Here is a 16,875-nt window from a genome sequence, read left to right on the forward strand (position 1 = left end):
TCCTACTGACTGTCACTGTGATCCATGAGTTGCTTAAGATGAAAGGGAAGGATAGATTGATTGGCTTGGGTGTGGGGAAGAAAATATGCTTGTAATAAACTTGGCAAATGGTAAAATTAGATTAGATTACATTACAGCGTGGAAACAGGCCCTTCGGCCCAAAAAGTCCACACCGACCCGCCGAAGCGCAACCCACCCATACCCCTACATTTACCCCTTACCTAACACTACGGACAATTTAGCATGGCCAATTCACCTAACCCGCACATCTTTGGACTGTGGGAGGAAACTGGAGCACCCGGAGGAAACCCACGCAGACACGGGGAGAACGTGCAAACTCCACACAGTCAGTCGCCTGAGGCGGGAATTGAACCCGGGTCTCTGGCGCTGTGAGGCAGCAGCGCTAACCACTGCCACCGTGCCGCCCAAAATGTTTTTGAACTGGAAACATTTTCTTTATTAATTTTGGTAAGATAATGAGTTCTGTTTCCTCAAATACCCCGTTTAAATTAAATAAATCTCTGCATGCAATAGCCTCTGCTGACCATTTCTAGCAAAAGCCAACGAATTGATTAGGAAATCCTTTTAAAACATCTACCCTGAGCATTAATTTTCCCTTACTTTCAGTCTGCTCTTGCCTTGCCCTTGGCAGTTAACACCTCATTTCTTACATATTTATTAGCCAATCAAGACCTATAACATGTACCTTCCAACCCTTGTTACACCCTTGCGACCTATTCTGTTCTCTCACTTCAAAAATGCATTATTGCTTTTTGCATTAAGCACCAATTTGCATTCCAACCAAATCCAATTACTTCCCTTCTTATTACTTTCAAACATGACTCTATTCTTATACATCCAGTCACACCTCATCCTATAATCAGGGGGTTGGTTAGCTTAGTTGGCTGGATGGCTGGTTCATGATGCAGTGATGCCAACAATGTCAGCTTAGTTCTTGTGCTGGCTGAGAATACCATGGAGCACTCTCCTTCCTAACCTAACCTCTCTCCTTGCCCGTAGCGTCATAACCCTCCGGTTGAACCAGTTGTCCCTCTGCCATGAGAGCAGGACGACAGCAACTTTACCTTGTCATGGAATGGATATATGATTGAAAGTTGGAGCTATGCATAATTACAAGGTGCCTTTCTTCCTATAGGTATCAAAATTGCAAGAGCAATTAAAAGGATCAATGGAGAAATTAGAGGAAAGCAAGCAGCTTCTTAAAACTAATGAAAATGGTAAGTACATCATAAAAGAAAACCTTTTATGTGGCAATTGGATTAGTTCAATTGAATTGATGGTACCATGCTCGCAGTATCCTTTTATATTTACTTGACTAAGTAAATGAAATATAAGATAGTTTTGTCCAAGTAATTAAATTTTCAATCTGCATAGGTGCGTCCCTTCTTTGTATTCATTCATGGAATGTTAACATTGCTGACAAGGCACTTGTTGCCCATTCCTAAATACCTTTATATAAGGTGGTAGTAAGTGTCTTGAACCACTACAACTTAATAGAGTAACAATGGTGAAAGTTGATATATTTCCAAGTCAAAATGCCTTTGAAGAGAATTTGGAAGTGGTCGTGTTCCATGCATCTTCTGCCCTTGTTTTTCTAGGTGGTAGAGAATGTGAGTTTGGAATGGGTTGTTGGAGAACCCTTTGTGAGTTGCTGCTTTGCACCTTTTTGATTGAGTGCATTGTAGCTCATGCCAGTGATGGAGTGAATGTTTAAGGTATTTTATGGCCTGTTTTGCTCAATGTTAAGCACTTGGAGTATTGTTGGAGCTGCACTCTTCCAGGCGTAGTGGAGAGTATTCCATCACACTCCTGGATAGGCATTTGGGAGTCAGGATGTGAGTTAGTCACAACAGAATTCCAAGCCTGTGACCCGCTCTTGTATTCACAATATTTCTGTGGTCAACCCCAAAATGTTGATCGTGCTGGTTTAGCAATTATAACACTGATGAAAATCAATCTCTCTTGTTACAAATGCTCATTGCCACACAACAACCAGGCATGAATATTGCTTGCGATTGTGAATCCAAGCATGAATATTGTCCGGGTCCTGGTAGGGTGGACACAGATGTGACACAGGGTTGCAGATTATGCTGAATGCTGAATTCTTTAATTAACATTCCATTCTATTTGCATCTTAAAGGATGATCGCTGAAGATGATTGGGCCTAGGACATTCCTCTCAGGAACTTCTAAAGCTCCTGAAATCATCTGTTTTTATATTCCTGAGTAGTTTTATCCCCATGTTCTATTCTTAGTTAGTGTTTGAAGCTTTCTAAAACACACTCAATCCTCAAATTTACTGGCACTGTTTGTGACATTGTTTCTTCTTTTGATTGAATACTATTGATACCTCCCCCCCCCGCTCCCATCCCCGCAAATTTAAACCTGCAACAGAGGAATGATTTAACCTGGGCCGTAATCTGTTAAAATCGAGAGGCAAAGAACTATCCCAAAATTCACTATTTAAAGTAAAAACTAATAACTTTATTTTTTAAAGCCTAACAGAGAATAATTAACTAACAACTATTTACAACTCATTTATCTAAAGTTATCTTTTACCTTCCCCTCTACAATACTAGTCTGATAAAACCCTTGATTAAGATTTACCAAATATTCAAATTTCAAAACCACCCAGCTGTTGAATTTTCTCTTTGTATCTTTCTCTGTCTTCTTTTCTTCTTCTTAGGGATTTCTGTTTCACAGGTCATCAATTGATAAAGGTACCCTTTTAAGACAGCTATTCTACGAGCACTGTGCAGATGTTGGTGGCTTGGCAGTTCTCCTCCAACTGTTCAATTTTTCCCGGTCTTATACCCCAAGGCATCGAATCATTTCATTGGTCTTAACATGGTCATGGCGGCACAACTGCCCTGTGGTTAGCACTGCTGCCTTGTTTGCACATTCTCCCCATGTCTGCTTGGGTTTTCTCTGGTGCTCTGGTTTCCTCCCACAATCCAAAGATGTGCAGGTTAGGTGAATTGGCCAAGCTAAATTGTTCATAGTGTTCAGGGATGTGTAGGTTAGGTGCATTAGTCAGGGGTAAATGTAGAGTAATAGGGGAATGCGTCTGGTTGGGATACCTTTCGGAGGGTCGGTGTGGATTTGTTGGGCCAAAGGGCCTGCTTCCACACTGTAGGGATTCTAATATTGTCAAAATACTAAATTCAAACTTGATTGGAGTTTGTTTTTTTGGGGGGGGACATAATTCAGCTTATCAGTTTAAATTTGAATTTGTTTTTGTCTCATAGCAATCCAGCCAGTGCTTGCTGTTCTGACCAAGCGTTACATTGTTACTTTGTTCCAGACTCTCTGTGTCTATCTCAGTGCTTGCTAGCTTTTCCACTCTCTTAAAGGTACCCCTTACCTTCAAAACACTATCATTAACTCACAACTAAACCATGAATTGATTTTTCATTGAATTTTCCTTTTTAATTGAATAAATTTTGGTTGGTAACTTTGAATTGTTTCTTTCAAAGCTCCAGATATACTTTGGGCTATTTGACCCATCAGCCTTTGTTTTTGACTTTTTTTTTAATTTGTGTATGACCCATCACTTTCAAATGTGGTACAGAATTCAATTGTGTTATATTCACCTTTTTTGGCAAATGATCTTCTCCTGTGAGATTACCAATTATACCTGCCACATTACACAGCACAAGATTTTAAGTGACTTTACCTTGAATTAGTTCCATAATGTATTGTTTCAGAAAACTCACAAAAGCTTACCTTTCAGACCACCTTTGCCAATTTGTTATGTCCAGTCCCTTTGAAAATATACTGTACAAATGTTACATTGCTCTTTTTCATCACAAATTAAATTTATTACTTGCTTGATATTCTGTCTATTTGTATTAAGGGGTCTATAAACTATTCCCTGCACCGTTTTCTGACCCTTTTAATTTCTAATCCCTATCCATTCTGATTCTACCTGATCTTCTGAGCCAGCATCTTTTCCCACTGAAAAGACCATATGAAGTAGGAGCAAAAGTAGACTTTTTCACCCATCGAGTCTGTTCTGGTATTCAGTGAGATCATGGCTGATCTGATAACTCTACTTTCATGTGGAAATTCCTCCTCGTCTTTCTTTAATAGACAACACTTAAAGTTATGCCCTCTGGTCTTTGACCCTTAACAAAGGGAACCAACCTCTTTTCATCTACCCTGTTAAGCCCCTTTAGAGCCTCGCATGTTTCATGAGGTTGCCTCTCATGTCTCTAAAGCCTAATGAGTACAAAGCCCAATCTGCTCAACCTGTACTCAAAAGACAGTCCTTCTGTACCCAAATCAACCTACTGAACCTTCTCTGGACTGCCTTCCATGCCAGTGTATCTTTCCTTGGATAAGAGGCAAAAATCTGGTCCATCTAATGATTTGTATAATTTTTGTAACGCCTCCCTAGTTTTATGCTCCATTCCCTTTGAAATAAAGACCAAAATCCTTTATGTTATCCTTTATTATCCTCTTCCATCCTACCTATTGTTTTGAAACATTTAGTATACTGGAAAATAATGTTGGGCGGCACAGTGTCTCAGTGGTTAGCACTGCTGCCTCACAGTACCAGGGACCTGGGTTCAATTTCCGTCTGGAGCAACTGTCTGTGTGCAGTTTGCACATTCTCCCCATGTCTGCGTGGGTTTCCTCTGGGTGCACCTGTTTCCGCCCACAATACAAAGATGTGCAGGTCAGGTGAATTGGCCATGGTAAATTGCCCATAGTCAGGCGTAAATATGGGATAGTGGAATGGTTACTCATCGTAAGGTCAATGTGGACTTGTTAGGCCAAAAGGCCTGTTTCCACACTGTAGGGAATCTAATCTAATGTTGGTCACCTTACGATTAGTTAAAATTGATTTATCTCAATATGTGCTGTTACTTAGTCTATCTTGTTATGAATGCTTTGCGCTTTCACATACAGAGCCTTTAGTTTTATTTTTTAATTATATTCTTTGCATGGACCTTGCTATTTGATGATTAATATTAAACTCTGTCACCTCCTGTCCCATACTGCTCTCATGCCTTGACTTTTCTCATTAGTATTCATTCTTCTGAATTCTTTCCTCTGTTCTTTATTGTTACAACTATACATTGTGTTGATGAGGCTCATTTGGAGTACTGTGTACAGTTTTCATCCCGTTTTTAAGAAAAGATAGTGGCATTGGAGGCTGTTCAAATGAAATGCATTAATCTAATTCCTGGAATGAAAAGGTTGACTTATCAAGAACAGGTTCGGCCTTTATTCATTACTGTTTAAGAGACTGAAGGGTGACCTTTATTGGAACATGAGGATTCTGAGAGGTCTTGAGAGGGTAGATGTAGAGAAGATGGTTCCTTGTGGGGCAATCTCAGACCTGGGGACACTGTCCCATTATTGTCCAACTATCATTTAAAGCTGAGGTAGGAATGAATTTCGACTCTGAGGATATTCGATGTCTGGAATTCTGTACCCAGAGTTGTAAAAGCTAGATGGAAAGAGTTCTAAAGAGGAGGTAGATAAATTTTTGAAATATCATGCAGTTGACTGCAATACAGAGCTGGCAAGAAAAAGGAGTTGAGATCTCAGGCAGATCAGTCATGATCTTGTTGAATGATAGACAGGGCAGGATTGAGGGGCTGAATGCCCTACTCCTGCTCCTATTCCTTATATTCTTGTATTTTGTTTACAGCCTTAGTTACATAATTTGGCAGGACTCTGATTCCAGCCTGGTTGAAATGGAACTTATCCAAACAGGACAACTCCCTTTTTCTCCAGTACAAGTGTCAGTGACCCATGACTATACCTCCCTCAATAATGTCTAAACTGTGTGCTGGAAATTTTGGCAAACAATGAAATTGATGTACTGGAAATTTTGGCAAACATTTAAAATTGGTATGTCCCCAGGGCTAGACCAGATTTATCCAAGCTGCTCTGGGAAGTGAAAAAGGAGGTTGCTAAGCCGCTGGCGAAGATCTTTGCTTCCTCACTCTCCATGGGAGTCATACTGGAGGATTGGAAGGAGGCGAATGATGTTCCTCTTTTCAAGAAAGGTAATAGGGAAATCCCTAGCAATTACAGACCAGTCAATCGTACATCTGTGGTCAGCAAGGTTTTGGAAAGAATTCTGAGAAATAGGATTTATGATTATTTGGAAAAGCATAATTCAAGGCAGTCAGCATGGCTTTGTGAGGAGCAGGTCATGCCTAACTAATCCTCTTGAGTTCTTTGAGGAAGTGACATGACAGGTCAACGAAGGTCGAACAGTGGATGTGGTGTACATGGACTTCAGCAAGGCATTTGATCAGGTTCCCCATGGTAGGTTCATTCATAAAGTCGGGAGATTTGGCTATCTGAATTCAGAATTGGTTGGCTGACAGAAGGCAGAGAGTGGTTGTAGATAGAAAGTATTCTGCCTGGAGGTCAGTGTTGAGTGGTGTCCCACAGGGCTCTGTTCTTGGGATTCTGCTCTTTGTAGTTTTTATAAATGATTTGGATGAAGAGGTTGAGGGGTGGGTTAGTAAATTTGCGGATGACACACAAGTAGAGGTGCCGTTGATAGTATTGAGGGCCGCAGACTGACATAAATAGGATGCAGAGCTGGGCTGAGAAATGGCAGGTGGAGTCCAACCTGGATAAATGCGAAGTGATGCATTTTGGAAGGTCAAACTTGAACGTTGAATATAGGATTAAAGATAGGATTCTTGGCAGTGTGGAGGAACAGAGGGATTTTGGTGTTCAAGTACATAGATCCCTCAAAATTGCCATCCAAATGGATAAGGTTGTTAGGAAAGCATATGGTGTTTTGGCTTTCATTAACAGGGGGATCAAGTTTAAGAGGTTTTGCTACAGCTCTACAAGTCCCTGGTGAGACCACACTTGGAATATTGTGTCCAGTTCTGGTTGCCCCACTATAGGAAAGATACAGAGGCTTTGGAGAGGGTGCAAAGAAGGGATGCTGCCTGGACGGGTGGGCTTGTCGTATGAAGAGAGGTTGACTAAGCTCAGACTTTTGTCTCTGGAGAGAAAGAGGAAGAGGGGTGACCTGATCGAGGTATATAAGGTAATGAGAGGTATGGATAGAATCGATAGCCAGAAACTTTCCCCAGGGCAGGACTGACTGGTACGAGGGGGTCATAGTTTTAAGATATTAGGAGAAAGGTATAGAGGAGATGTCAGAGGTAGATTCTTTATGCAGAGAGTTGTGAATACATGGAATGCGTTGCCAGTGATGGTGGTGGAAGCAAAGACATTAGGGACATTTAAGCGACTGCTGGACATGCACATGGACAGCAGTGAATTGAGGGGTGCGTAGGTTAGATGATTTTATTTTACATTAGGAATAATCCTCAGCACAACATCGTGGGCCAAAGGGCCCATTCTGTGCTGTACCTTTCTACGTTCTATGTATTTAATTCATAATTTGCTTGAGCTTGTACAAAATGCATGTGTTTCAGGTACTTGATCGTTGATTTATTACCTGGTGAGATTCTGCTTATTCATTTAGCTCTTATTTCATAGAACATAGAAAAGTTCTTCCTCTGACGTCCCCTCTATACCTTTCTCCTAATATCTTAAAACTATGACCCCTCGTACCAGTTAATCCTGCCCTGGGAAAAAGTCTCTGGCTATTGACTCTATCCATTCCACTCATTACCTTGTATACCTTGATCAGGTCACCTCTCTTCCTCCTCCTCTCCAGAGAGAAAGGTCCAAGCTTATTCAACCTCTCTTCATAAGGCAAGCCCTCCAGTCCAGGCAGCATCCTGGTAAACCTTATTTGCACCCTCTCCAAAGCCTCTCTGCAATTCATCTGCAAAATTTAGCTACCATGCCTTCAGTCCCCTTGTCTAAGTAATTTGGTATAAATTGTTAAAAGCAGAGGCCCCAGCACAGCTCCCTTCGTGACTCCACTCATCAATCCTGCAATTCCGAAAGACAGTGATTTCTGCATACCCAGGCTGAAATACTACCCCCACATCATGATCTCCTATTTTGTGCAGTACTATTTTTATGCAGTACCTTGTTGAATACCTTCTAGAATGCCAAGCCTAGTACTTTCTTAAGACTCACCTTTATCCACAGGTTACTCCTTCGAAGAGTTGTAATAAATTGGACAAACATGATTTTTCTACTACATGCTGACTCTTCGTGATAATCTTTAATTTTTTTTAAAATAATTGTTTCTAACACGTTCCCCATGATAGATGTCAAGCTAACTGGCCTATATTTTCCTGCTTTCTACTTCCCTATCCTCCTGAATGAAGGACTGTATTTACCACTTTCTACTCTGGAATGTTTATTTTTAATTTCCCTTAAGTAATTACGTGGCTCAACAAACAACTTAATGACAATCAAATGAAAAGGAAACAAGAGATAACAGGAACATCTGGGATCATGTCTGCTTCTGAAATTAGTAACTACTTCAAAAGAGGAACTGTACATCCCAGTATGGTAAGTATAGCCACCATTCCAAAGCATTTTTATATATTTAGAACAGAAGTATAAAGAATAAAAATATTTCAGTAGTCTTTCAAAATTATGTGGGAGGTGTGATTACGATTGGTTTTAATGATGGGGGTATAGCAATTTTTTTACTACTTGTCAAATTTCTTGAAGACTCTGCCACTTTGGGAGAGGGCTATTCTGCGGTTTTGTAAGTCAGTCTTTGCAGTGATGAAATGGACAGGGGGATATTTAAAGGGAAGCAACCCCCAAGCTATGAGGGATTGAAGTTTGCCATTATCTCTGTAATAAGGCTAGCCACACATTAAGACAAGTTGGAAGATTGGGAAGAAATGAGTGGCCAGAACATGTCTCGCAGTCCATATGTCCTCCTGCTGCCTATTGACCAAAAACATATTTCATGCAAGTCCTTGTTCTGGTCTGTGGAATAGAAAGAAATGAAAAAAAAAACCTTAAGTCACCCAAATTCTGACTTCTTATATCATTTAGATATGGCGTGAATAACAAACGAAAGGTGACTAGAATCGTTGACAAAGGTGGAGGAAAATATTGGGAGTTTATTTTTGAATTAGGAAAAATTTGATCCAACCACACACCACTCTCAACACACACACATCTTTAGAGGAAAATGTAGGCTGTGGTCCCTATGACTTTTAAATGGTGTTTTTAGTAACCAAGTTTTGAGGAACAAGAAAAGCTGCTTAAGTTTTAAAGCTTCATATCAGGAAGAACTATACTTTGTTCTAGTAAGTCTTCTGTGTTTTATTAAATGAATACAACTTCAGGAACTCTTAAGATCGGTTTCTTTGAGGCATCCAAACATTTTATTTCTAAGCAGAACCTTAGTGATATTGTTAGTTAAAATAGAGAATTAGCTGTTGTAATCTTCTGAATCAATTGCACTTTAATATGTGCTGTTTTTGAAGTTCAAAACTTGCACCATTTATACCTTTGTCATGGATGTATGGAATAGTTCGTGTGACATTTTATTTTTTCATTCATTGCAGTTTGAAAAAAATCCTTTATTAATCATTTCTGGTTCCAACTGTCCAGTTACCTCTGCGGTACCATCTTTGTCACAACAGTTTACAGTCACTGGTATGAAGCCACACTACATAATGTCGCATGAGCAAGGCTTAGGACCAAAGGTAGGTCATGGAGTCATAGAGATGTACAGCAATGGAAGTAGACCCTTCGGTCCAACCCGTCCAGATATCCCAAACCAATCTAGTCCCACCTGCCAGCACCCAGCCCATATCCCTCCGAACCCTTCCTGTTCATATACCCATCCAAATGCCTCTTAAATGTTGCAATTGTACCAGCCTCCACCATTTCTTCTGGCAGCTCATTCCATACACTCACCACCCTGTGTGTGAAAACGTTGTCCCGTAGGTCTCTTTTATATCTTTCCCCTCTCACCCTAAACCTATGCCCTCTAGTTCTGGACTCCCTGACCCCAGGGCAAAGACTTTGTCTATTTACCCTATCCATGCCCCTCATAATTCTGTACACCTCTATAAGGTCACCCCTCAGCCTCTGATGCTCCAGGGAAAACAGCCCTAGCCTGTTCAGCCTCTCCCTATAGCTCAAATCCTCCAACCCTGGCAACATCCTTGTAAATCTTTTCTGAACCCTTTCAAGTTTCACAACTTGGTTCTGATAGGAAGGAGACCAGAATTGCACGCAATATTCCAACAGTGGTCTAACCAATGTCCTGTACAGCCGCAGCATGACCTCCCAACGCCTGTACTCAATACTCTTGACTAATAAAGGAAAGCATACCAAACACCACCTTCACTATCCTATCTACCTGCCATTCCACTTTCAAGGAGCTATGAACCCGCACTTCAAGGTCTCTTTGTCCAGCAACACTCCCTAGGACATTACCATTAAGTGTATAAGTCCTGCTAAGATTTGCTTTCCCAAAATGCAGCACCTCGCATTTATCTGAATTAAACTCCATCTACCACTTCTCAACCCATTGGCCCATCTGGTCAAGAACCTGTTTTAATCTGAGGTAACCCTCTTCGCTGTCCACTACACCTCCAATTTTGGTGTCATCTGCAAACTTACTAACTGTACCTCTTATGCAAGCATCCAAATCATTTATGTAAATGACAAAAAGTAGAGGGCCCAGCACCGATCCTTGTGGCACTCCAATCCTCTTTGTTACCACCTCAAAAAATTCAATCAAGTTTGTGAGACATGATTTCCCACGCACAAAGCCATGTTGACTATCCCTAATCAGTCCTTGCCTTTCCAAATACATGTATATCCTATCCCTCAGGATTCCCTCCAACTTGCCCACCACCGACGTTAGGTTCACTGGTCTATAGTTCCCTGGCTTGTCCTTGCCACCCTTCTTAAACAGTGGCACCATGTTAGCCAACGTCCAGTCTTCCGGCACCTCAACTGTGACTATCGATGATACTTTTCCATTTTTAGTTGGTGGTGATACCTTCTATTTTGTAAGCCAACAGCTTGCACTGTGGTGGTCAACCAAGTTGAGCATTGCCTGGTGTGGCAGAGAAGTTCCAGAGGACAACTGTGGGTGAGAAAAATGCACAATTTGTTGGCCTGATTTTTCTGGGCCCCCTTCCTGGCAAGCTGAGCATTTTGTTTCTGCTAACCTCTATCAATGGATTTGCAAAACAGTCAGCCTCCAGAGGTCACAGCTATCAGTGATTGTCTCCCACTTAACATTGTCAATATCTGCCATCTATCTTTTAGTTGCATGTGTCTTTTTAGCATCTGGGTTTGGACACAGTGACCAATTCACCCATGCAAAAGATATATCACCATTGTTCATGTGATGAATCTGGCAAAATCAGAGCAGATGCAATGGCTTATCAATGAGCATAAACTGATGGAATTAACATGCTCGAAGATGTGTGAGTTAATAACTTGGTCTGTCAAAAGATACCAAGAAAATATCTGAGACAGTGAAGCTGGAAACTGCTCAACCGTTTCCTCCCACTGAACATATCCTGTACATTCTTACCACTGGCCAAGGCTGCTAAGGATTAAGGCTTGGTCAACCTGCCATTTAGTTTCTCAGTAAGGTTGCTACTGTTCCACAAACGTCTGCTCAGCTTGGACATACACATGATGCAAAAGCCACAGCTGTTGTTGATTTCAGCACCAAATTGCAATCATTGCTGATTGTGAAGCCGAGATATGTGAGGCTACTGACAACAGTCAGTGGCACATTATCAGTGCTGATAGATGACAGCATGGGAACATCTCAACCAATGCATTTGTCTTCCTAATGCTAATGGTCAGTCCAAGGCATGGGAAAGCCTGTCTATTTTTCACTAGGCACTGGTTCTTTAGTATGCATTGTTAATGCACCATCATGAGCACAGAACACTTCAGGGCTTGGTTAATGTGTTGCTTAAATCATATGGCAGAATATAAGAAACAAACAGTTCAGAAACATTTTACTCAATTTAGAAGGAAAATCTTATTTGTTAGATTTCACTAATAATCAGTTTATTGATGTATTAAGAATAAAGAAATATAGTGTCCATCCCATTTGAATTTTCTTTTTTCTGTGCAATATGATTTTGTGTAACTTCCCACTTGTCTTACTCAGTGGAACAGCGATGGAATTCTGGAGAAGCGATGTAATCAACAATTTAAATAATTTTTCTTTAGCTTTTGTGGCTTTTTGGTGGATTTTTTTAAGAACACTCCTGTGGAAATAAAAGCTCATTTTGGGCTGTCACATTATTCTTAATTTCCAAATATTAACTTTATTTTTTGGTCTAAAATTCTGTATTAAGCTGCTTAACTATTTTATTGGTCACAATCACATCTGTAGTCAAATATGTTTTTCAATTTTGACAGGTTCAGACTAACACACAATTTTTAAACTCAAGTACATCTTCCATGACTTCAAAACCCAAATTTCCAGTTGGATTATGCACAGCTCCATCACCGGACAAAGAAAAGTGTGTTACTGTGAAATTTATTTTTGGCATTTATGACTTGTATCTTACTAATTGCATAACCATATTTAGACTTTGGTCAATCTTTATTTTTTTTTTGGTTCTGTTTTTCTCCTTATAGTAACTTTGATTTAGGATCAAAGTATTTTAAGCAGCGTCAAGATAGCATTCCTCTACGAGGACTGTCTGCTCACAGTATATTCAATTCCGGTAAGAATAGTATCTCTGACAGACTTAACATATGTGATCAGTTTCCTTACAGGGATATTTGAATCTTAAATCCTAACATTTCTGAGCTTCAAGCAATGTCTTCAGGTTAGCTGGATACAGCTATCCGTAATAGTTTTTACTTTAGTGCTGTTTTATTGTTTATTCTTTGGCCTCCCAAATTACAATGTTATTTTGCACTTTGAAATTTCATTTTATGGTTGTGGAAAACATGTGATAAAAGTATTTATTGTATCATTGCTTGGGTGTGTGGGAATTAAAATATTTGATAACTAATAGCACATTTGCAATATTAAACTTGTGCATAGATCTAAAAGTAATTAACATTGGAAAGCTATTCCGCAAAACTCTTCACACATAATACTATTTATTAACACCTGAAATAATTTTCATCTACAATAGGAACACAAATGGCAAAACCTGGACATCTTCCTCCAGCTTCTACATATTTCTGTGAACAAGAACTGGAACCATCCTGATTCTGCAGTTAACTTGACTGGCTCCCCTACTCCAAATATTGAGAGAAAAGTTTGGCTAGTCTAACATCTGGACTGACTGATGGGAAATAGATACTTTAGTTTCTTCAAAGCTATTGCTGCAAGTTATACTGTTTTGAACGGATTTAAAAATGAATTTGGCAATTATGGAGAAACCCATGAGATGGGTAAGGAAAGACTTTTTAATATATAATTGAATTGGCTTTTGGAGTGCAGTGTAAAGTTTCAGAATTTGGAGGTGCAGCAAAGAGTGAGAATACCACTAATAAATTGCCACTTGTCTGCCCGGTTGCAATTTATTAAAGGAAAATGTGGGGTGATATTAGAAGGGAGAGACAATGTAGACTTAAATAGACAGTTCTACAAAAGCATGCTGCGACAGAGGGACCTGGGGGTTTAATCTACTTAGGTTGTTGAAGGCATGGCGTTTTTCTTTAAACATACAAGATGCACTGTATACCATGAAATAAACACTGCTGCCACTGAGTTGGTGGTGGAGGGAATGAATGTTTAAAGTGGCAGACTGGCACTTCTTTTTCTCCTGTATAATCAAGGTCTGATACATATCAATAACAAAAGGAAGTTTGGAAAATTAACTTTTGGTCGTAAGTCAAATATGGCATTTTTGATGAGACTTAATTCTGATGACATATGCCAGGTATTTTTAACATGATACGTATTTACATATTTGTTAGAAAATTTATACAATGGTGTGGCATTTAAGACAATACTGGGATGAAACAAATGTATAAACTATCAAGCAAAAACCAGTAATGCCCAATAAAAATTAAATAAATGCTTTTATATTCCTATTGACTCTTGGTTCATTTTTAGTTTGTTTTAAAATCAGCTAATTGCATTTTAGGCGATGGAACAATAATGTTATATAATTTACCTTCAGTTAGTTGATATTTTAGAATTGGCCGAGTTGGCTTCTTGTAATTTGAGGTGTTGACTGTTTGTTTGACATGGAAGGTGGCAATCTATTCAGTTGAGGTTGCCTGCAGTGTATTCCTTTTTTGTAAATACCTGTAAATAGTCTTTTATATATTGCACCTGTTTTCAGGGTATTGCAGTATCATTTACAGTTAGTTGCTATTTGTCACAGAACATGGCAATGGATGTTCAAATTTGTATTTTTATTTTTATATGTTTAAAGTCACTGTTCGCAACTAAGTTCTACAAATTGTGTGCAAAATATGATTACCATGATAGTTTCAATAACCAGTTATTTACATAATTTTTAGAAACTTTGGTTTAGGATAGCAGAGAGTTTAAGTACACATCAAGAATCAGAGCAATAACAGGTTCAGAGAACTCTGAAAAAACCTACACATTGATGAAACAATTACTGGTACAGCATGATTGGCTTACTCATGAGATCAAGAAATACCAACATGTTAGAAAAGTTTAAGCAAGTTTTGAAATCACTTCAGCGAGGGACTAGTTGATATAATAACACCTTTACTGTTGAGTTGTCAAGTTAGAAACAAATACTCGGCTTTAATTGTTATTTAGTTTAATAAATCTAAATATTACAGTACATATTTACATTGAGATTTCTTATGGTCATCAGATTCAAGTAAAACAAGGCATTAAGTAAAATAACACCACAGAATGAAATTTACTTTAGGAGTTACTTTATAAATGTATTGACATTATTTTACAAAAAGCAATACTGTTTTCGTTACATTTCCAATACCCACAAACATTAAGTCTGCTGATATTGCAAAACTGAAACAGTGATTAACTTCACTTCTATTTATCACAAAATGGAACATATTGCTAAAAAGGCCACTATATTAAGAAGACATTCTAACATACAAAACAATGTCATTTTCAAGGCTTAACGTTCAATGAACAACATAACTCAGTTTGAAGTCAAAATAAATACCATTCATTGTAACCAGATTTTAAAAAAAAACAAAACCTCAAGGCATAGGAAGGGTAGCATTAAATTTTAATATTTGGATTTACATGGCAAAACCACAGTTAACAGTGCATCTGGTAAAGATTTGAAACTATTAGCATTTAAGACAAACTGCCTTTTAGACTAGCTTGCTGATGAAAGTGGAAATGAGTTATACATTTCACTGCCTATAACAGTAAGGTATTCCAGTACCAATCCTGGTCAAAGATTCTCATCAACATGATACTTGAGACAAAGTGGCTGAATAAAACAGTTTAACTTTCAAAGCTAGCTTAAAAAATAAAATCATCATTTTTGTAAAGAGTGGAAAGAAATACCACATGCAATGTTTTGACTTTATCCAGTCATACTGCCTTGAGTATTCTTGCAGATAAACTGGCAACCAGTTTTCAACGTGTTCAAGTGCTTCTACAATATTTAAGACTTAAGCATCTAACCACCCTGGCTGTAATGCTTAAAATGGATGCTGGACAAGTTCTCCATATCGCAGTAGGACAGATGATCTCGAGCCATATACAGCAAAATACCTCAATGTGAAGTGTGGAATGACCAGTTTCGGTTCTCACTTTGTCACTCAACCATTTGGATAGTTTTTTTTAAAATGCAAGTGTTGAATAACTTTAACATGACAATTCATTTCCAGCCATGCCACAAAGTATAGAGTCAGAAATCCTCAACAATACAGGTTCCAAGGGCTTGTTTTAGTAAATACTTGTAAAATTTGTTTCTTGAAAGTTTGTTCAATTCCAGTATGCAGAGGTCACGATAACTGCAACAAGTTTGTAATCTTGACAGGATCAACACAATCCTGAGTTGCAACACCCAGAATACTGGATTATTTAATAGGTCAGCACCAGAACTGTCTTTTTTTTTAACACTGTAGCCAATACAGTTTGTTTTCAGTGTTCATCATAAGTTACTATGGGTACTGAAATACATCCTGTGGTCATACACTTGTGTCCTGAAGTAAAGGTTCTTTAGCATCACCAGGAACCTGTGGACTGTGTGGATGACTGTGGCTATTCATATGTTTCTTCCAGTTGCTAGGTCTTAATGACCTGTTTCTGTATTCTGGAATGAACAAGGCAACAAGCAAGGCCAATAGCACTGAGCAAGCTCCAAATAAGAATGGTGGTCCAGGAATTATTGAACTCTATTTAGGAGGGGGAGGGGGAAGAAAGGAAAAATATTTAACCCCACAATGCAAACAACAAACCAAGATTTAAGTGACATTAATCACTGTAAAAGTAGCTATTATCTGAGTAGCTGAGCTAGTAAAATGAAATATCTCAGAACTGTGATTTTACACAATTATTTCAAGCATATGGAAGAATGGGTGGGTAAGTACTGTATAACTATCCTCAGATTTAAGTTAGGAAGGGAAAGAAAATGGATGAGGTTCAGCCTCCTCAGAATCAAAACATCTGGAATGTGTCTTGTGGCTATCAAAGACTGGGATTTACTGTGATTCTACCCTGGTAAAGTCTAAAAATCTTGAATATGTTTTTGTATGTTGAGATAACATTCTTAATTCTTAAAATGGCCATTCAAAAACTTCAGTTGAAAAGACTCAATACTGTACTTCATCGCAGATCAGCAACTTAGACATTGAAGTACCATGCGTAAATTTAAAGATAATAGATGGGACCATAGGAATAAAGTATTCATCTACATGTACAGTAAAAAAAAAACTCACACCTATGGAACATGCAGTCTAAGTAAGGAGGAATCAGGATTACATACTTTTATTTAACATTGCTCCATAAGTCTAAACGATAACTACAGATGACCACAGTTATAATATTATAGAATTA

At 38.8% G+C, this 16,875-nt stretch overlaps 2 protein-coding genes across 2 annotated transcripts in view; one reads left to right on the forward strand and one right to left on the reverse strand.

Moving 5' to 3' along the window:
• LOC122554073 (spindle assembly abnormal protein 6 homolog) overlaps positions 1 to 13,156 on the forward strand; it is a 42,075-nt gene extending 28,919 nt beyond the window's left edge. The window contains 7 exon segments of the mRNA XM_043698529.1: positions 1,157 to 1,238; positions 8,311 to 8,444; positions 9,464 to 9,604; positions 10,930 to 11,007; positions 12,306 to 12,409; positions 12,528 to 12,616; positions 13,037 to 13,156. Coding sequence (XP_043554464.1) covers positions 1,157 to 1,238; positions 8,311 to 8,444; positions 9,464 to 9,604; positions 10,930 to 11,007; positions 12,306 to 12,409; positions 12,528 to 12,616; positions 13,037 to 13,113 — 705 coding nt within the window. The 3' untranslated portion in view covers positions 13,114 to 13,156.
• A 1,477-nt stretch (positions 13,157 to 14,633) lies between these two features.
• Positions 14,634 to 16,875, reverse strand: part of mfsd14a1 (major facilitator superfamily domain containing 14A 1) — a 30,045-nt gene continuing 27,803 nt past the window's right edge. The window contains exon 12 of the mRNA XM_043699694.1: positions 14,634 to 16,214. Coding sequence (XP_043555629.1) covers positions 16,008 to 16,214 — 207 coding nt within the window. The 3' untranslated portion in view covers positions 14,634 to 16,007. The remainder of the gene's footprint in view (positions 16,215 to 16,875) is intronic.

Source organism: Chiloscyllium plagiosum, chromosome 11, assembly GCF_004010195.1.
Source record: "Chiloscyllium plagiosum isolate BGI_BamShark_2017 chromosome 11, ASM401019v2, whole genome shotgun sequence".
In the NCBI taxonomy this organism is placed as follows: Eukaryota; Metazoa; Chordata; class Chondrichthyes; order Orectolobiformes; family Hemiscylliidae; genus Chiloscyllium; species Chiloscyllium plagiosum.